The 5,108-nt window shown below is 48.1% G+C and overlaps 1 protein-coding gene across 1 annotated transcript; it reads right to left on the reverse strand.

Moving 5' to 3' along the window:
- Positions 1 to 494: 494 nt before the first annotated feature.
- On the reverse strand, positions 495 to 2,239 carry LOC123074533 (adenylate-forming reductase 06235-like). Its single transcript, XM_044497344.1, has one exon. The coding sequence runs from the start codon at positions 2,184 to 2,186 to the stop codon at positions 495 to 497; it is 1,692 nt and encodes a 563-aa protein (XP_044353279.1). The 5' UTR covers positions 2,187 to 2,239.
- Positions 2,240 to 5,108: the final 2,869 nt, after the last annotated feature.

The following is a 5,108-nucleotide window of genomic DNA, read 5'->3' on the forward strand; positions in this document are numbered from 1 at the left end:
TGGGCCCACATGTCACTGACCTAACTGCACCTGCAGTTATTGCACCAAAGCTCAGTCCTCTTTCCACACCCTAGCAATATCATCTATCCCAATATTTAGTTTTCTTCCAACCATATAAATCTCTTTCACCTTTCGAATAGATTTCTAACAGAGGAGTCAGAGAATCTAGATTGTTATATATTTTTATAGACTTAGGGAAATCTAAAGAAGTTGACTTAAGACATACTTCCTCCGTCCCAATATAAGTGTCTCAAACTTAGCACAACTTTATACTAAATTTAGTACGTACAAAGTTGAGACACTTATTTTGGAATGGAGGAAGTACTTAGAACTCCAAATATTTTGAACCGAGATAGTATTTCTATTTCTTTAGAGTTCTTTCTTCATAATCATTCCGTCCCAAAATAAAGTGTAGCTGATTTAGTACAATTTTTTTTTGAACGGAGTGAATACTTAACATCAAGTCCCTATCTCAAAAAAAAATAAAATAAAAATCAAGAGTCCCAGATAGGACCAAACGCCGGGATGCCGGCCTTCTTGCACCTCCTCACGACGTCCCTGCTCCCCTCCGGGTTGCTCGTCACCACCACCGCCTCCGCGTCCCACTGTCGTGCCGCGCCAACGGCCAGCTCCGAGACATCGGGACGCCCCATGGTCATCGTGTCGTGCACGATCACACGCCCTCCAAGGTTCTCATTGCTCGTCACCATGGCTCTTATCCCGTCGCCGTAGTTGGCGTCGATGTCCTTGGCCACCCAGACCAGAGATACCTCCGCCCAACTTGGTTGCATAAGGAACGACAGGAACACGCATATGCCGGAGCCGGTCGCGACCATTGTGACTCTCTGGTACATGCTGATGAGGTAGGGCAGCCCGGCGAAGTGGACTGTACGCACCCAAAGGTGGCCGGGCGGGTCGGAGACGAGGCCTCGGGTGAAGTCTCCCACTGCACCAGCGAGCATGGCGTGAGTGTCCCTGTCGTCGGAGATAATGCCGAAGGCGTGCCACTCGGAGAGCGGCGAGCGGCTGATGCGACCGAGCAGGCCGGCCTTGACGCCGCCTTGGAAGGTTATGATGGACGCGCGGGTAGACGGCGCGGTGACCGTGACCGGCACGCGGCGCACGGAGAGCCACGGGAGGAAGGTGAAGAAGGTGATGGCGGCCGTCAGCCATAGCTCTTGGCGCTTAGCCAGGGAGGCGACGGTCAGCCTGTGGTAAGATCTGATCGCCGGGTTGTAGCCAGCAGTGAGCATGACGAAAGCCCAGAGCAGTGCGAGTGCGCTCCATCCAGCGAATCGGTGCGTACGCTCGAACACGTTGTGATGGAGGTGGCGCACGAGCGGAAATGCCGCGAGGCACGAGAGTGCAACCAGGCCGAGTATTGCGGACGCGACGCCCACGATCTCGGGTGGGGTCACGCCGCGGAGCTCGAGCGCCTGTACGAGCGCGTATACCAGCCACGCCAGCGACGACACGCCGCAGCCGCTGTGGACACCGCCGAGGGACTGGAGGATGGCCGTGACGCCGGTCTTTACGGCGACCGGCACCCATGGCCGGCCGAGGAGCGCGACGGTGAGCCAGAAGACTCCCCGGAGCACCGCCTCGGAGCGGCACAGCGTGAGCGCCAGTATATTCCCGATGGTGAAGACGGCGGCGTGGCGCTTGGCGTAAGGGAAGCGGCCGGTCGCCGCGGCAGCGAGCCCCGCCGCGTTCAGCGCGACGCAGAGCATGAAGAGGCGCTTGTACACGGTGAACAAGCCTTGGTCGAGCAGTATGACGCCGAGCCTGGAGTGCCCAGCCGCCGCCCTCACAGGCTTAGCCGGCGCGTTCGACCTCCTGCTCTGCACGCGAGAAACGTCAGCGGCGGTGAGGGCTATCTCCTCGTCCGTAGCGACAGACTCATCGTCCGTGTCGCCATCGCTGATGTCGTCGAGGTCGCAGAAGTGGGTGCTCGCACGGCTGCGCGCCGTGAGGAAGCTCGTGGTGGAGTAATTGCGGTTGAAAGGTTGAGGGAACCACACCCATCGGCCGCCACCGGATTCGGCGGGCGGCGAGTCGGAAGGACTGGTAGCAGTGTCTAGAGCGAAGGGGCTTGCCGGCGAGGGCTTGATCTCGAAGGCGACGCCACGGCAGCTAGAGAACTTGATGGCCATGGCCATGGGCTTTGCGGGGCCTTGCTCGTCCATGGCGTCGATCGGCAAGTAATGTGTTCTCCACACGCCTGTACTCTAGTCTAGCATACAACAGTTGCATGGGTGGTGTGCTAGCTATGCAGATGCGCATACGTATTTATAGGCAGGTATGGCTAGCTAGCTATAGGTATCGATCATGCACCCATATGAGTGACGATTCAGTTTCAACTATATAAAATTTGAGGTCCAGTTAATCGAAGCAAATTCCGGCGACGAAGAATTAGTCAACTTTCTGACCTTTGCAACTTGATTGGAAATATATACTACTATATGCCCCGCAAGAAGGGTGCTTCAGCCCTCGCTGTGAGAATTCGCAGCCGCGGCAAGTGTCGATCGTTACACATTGCGACTAACCTCTACCATGTCAACCCCAAGACCTTGTGGCCATGGGTGTTCGAAATGAGAAAGTATCCAATGAAAACTTGGAATCTCTAACAAGGGCCTTTGGATCTCGAATGTACGGGTCAGATCCTCCAACAACCCTGTACCACACATTTTGCGGAAAACGCCTGCTTGCATTTGCATGACGTTTGGCGATTTAGTGTTTAGCAATTTTATTTTATTATGAACTTCTGGGTTATATCTTGTTCTTCCTATATTGGTTATCTGATTATTAGCGTTCTCTGGTGAGTACATGCAGAAACTTTAATTATGTGAGACAAGATTTACGTGAAACTTACTCGATGTAGAAGTCGGGGCTTATCCTCCTTTTCAAAAACAAAAAAAAGATTATGTGAAACTCAGCAAACTGAAGTTAAACAAGTTGGTGTACTTAATCTTTCCAGTCAAATAGTCAAATTCCAATTGAGTTTGTGGCTTTTGACTATTTCTACTACCGTCATCAGGCTCCTTTGTATATGTAGTTTTGTTTGTTTCGACGCTTTCAAAGATTCCATGAAAAATGTTCATACCAACTTCATTGAAATGGGTTCACTTCTCCAAATAGGAACATATCAGTTCAATTGTCAAGAAAGATATACCTCACATAATTGGCGTTTCTACTACTATGACACTAGTGTACATGGTCAAGCACTCATATGTAAGCAATAATGGAGGAGGATGCATGACTTGTTAAATGAATATATCTAAAAAAACATTTTACATCTCACAACTAATAGGAATTAAAATTTGTTATGTTTCTCAACAAGGATTGCCCATAATGAATCCCCTTAGACCATCTCTAGCCCTTCCCTTATCCTTTAATCCCCTAAACTTCCCCTTATCTTTTAATCCACTAAAATTTTAGGGATTCAACTTTTTTTTACACCTAGTCCTCACCTACAACTTAATTCACTAAAAAATGTTGCTGTTATTTTTTCCAAATGATTGCATACAAACTCTATTCGAGCATATATTTTCACAACATATTAGATCGAGACTTCAGATAATACACACAATTCAAGTATATATCGAATTCAATGTTTTCAAATTAGAACATTAAAATGCAAACACACAATATGGTGCAAATGAACTAATGATCCAAATAAAATATGATAAAAGCACAAGAATCAAGTGCCATGAAGTTGCCAATGGTGCGCAACAAGATCATCTTGGAGTTGGTTATGTGTTTCTTGGTTGTCGATCCTTCGATATGCTTCAAGGAATGCTTGGATACTTTTTGGGTTACGTTCCGCCTCCACCATGGCGCCATTGTTGATGAACTGCAAGTTCCCGGGTCCTCTCTCTCATGCTCGATGATCATGTTGTGCAAGACAACACATGTTGTCCTGATCCTACATAGTCTCTAAGGCTTCTCGTACTCAACAGAGATACGGACAATCGAAAAGTGTTTTTGAAGCACACCAAAAGCTCTCTCAACATCCTTTCTCGTAGATTCTTAGCACGCTGTAAAGTGAGATCTCTTGTTGCCTTGAAGACACTAGATTGTTTTCGTAAATGTGGCCCATGCAGGATAGATACCATCGGCAAGGTAACCCATGTTGTACTCCTATCCATTAACAAGATAATTGCATGGTGGATCTAACCTGCAGCAAGCCTTGCAAATAGAGGACATCTCTGGAGGACACTGAGATCATTGTGCGAGCCAGGCATTTTGAAGTATGAGTGCCAAATCCACAGATCATGTGATGCAACTTCCTCATGAATGATTGTTAGATTATGGCAATGCCCTTTGAACTGACCTTGTTGTGCCACAAGACAACTCTTCCATGTCCAATGCATACAATCAGTGGATCCAAGCATCCATGTCTACCCTCTCTCTTCACAATCTATAATGAGCCTCTCGACGTCTTCATCGGTGGGTGCCCTCAAGTACTCTGGTAGAAAGATTTTGATCCGGGCTTGGGTGAATCTGTCCACGTAGTCGAGGATGAGATCTTCTCCAATGCATACATAGTCATTGTTGGCGTCGGGCGCGTATCTATATGAAAGCACTCGCATGGTGTAGTATTCTTTAACAATGGATTTTCACTGAGTTCTCCCACAACATTCCTTCTCAGTTTGAACCAAGGATCACGGTTCTTAACATCTCTTGTAATGTTGTTGAAGACTTCCAGGTGCATCTGGAATCGCCCTTGTAAATACTTCTCCGAGTTTGTTGCATTTGGCTTAAAGTAGTCCCTCATAAGATCGTCATGACCCTTTGTCATATCTCGGTCTCCTAAATTCCCTCTCTTGAATGATCGCGGTCACCACTATCTCAAAATCATCTTCTTCCTCCTCTGACGAAGAATCGTAGCAGCACATCTCCCACAACCTTCATCTACAAATTGGATCGTTTCATGATCAATTTGAGACTGTAAGTGCAAATATGGAGGAAATGGGGGATACTGTTCGGGCAATTGGCCTAACATCCACTACCGCAGGATGCTGCTAACGTGACACTACAATCAGAGACCCTTTGACGAAACTGTGTGCGATGCATTAGTCACAAACAGTGATGTAAAAAACCGTTAA

Source organism: Triticum aestivum, chromosome 3D (genome assembly GCF_018294505.1).
Source record: "Triticum aestivum cultivar Chinese Spring chromosome 3D, IWGSC CS RefSeq v2.1, whole genome shotgun sequence".
Lineage (NCBI taxonomy): Eukaryota > Viridiplantae > Streptophyta > Magnoliopsida > Poales > Poaceae > Triticum > Triticum aestivum.

Excerpts from the sequence above, each read along its gene's own strand:
- LOC123074533 (XM_044497344.1), bottom strand. The coding sequence starts at position 2,186 with ATGGACGAGCAAGGCCCCGCAAAGCCCATGGCCATGGCCATCAAGTTC.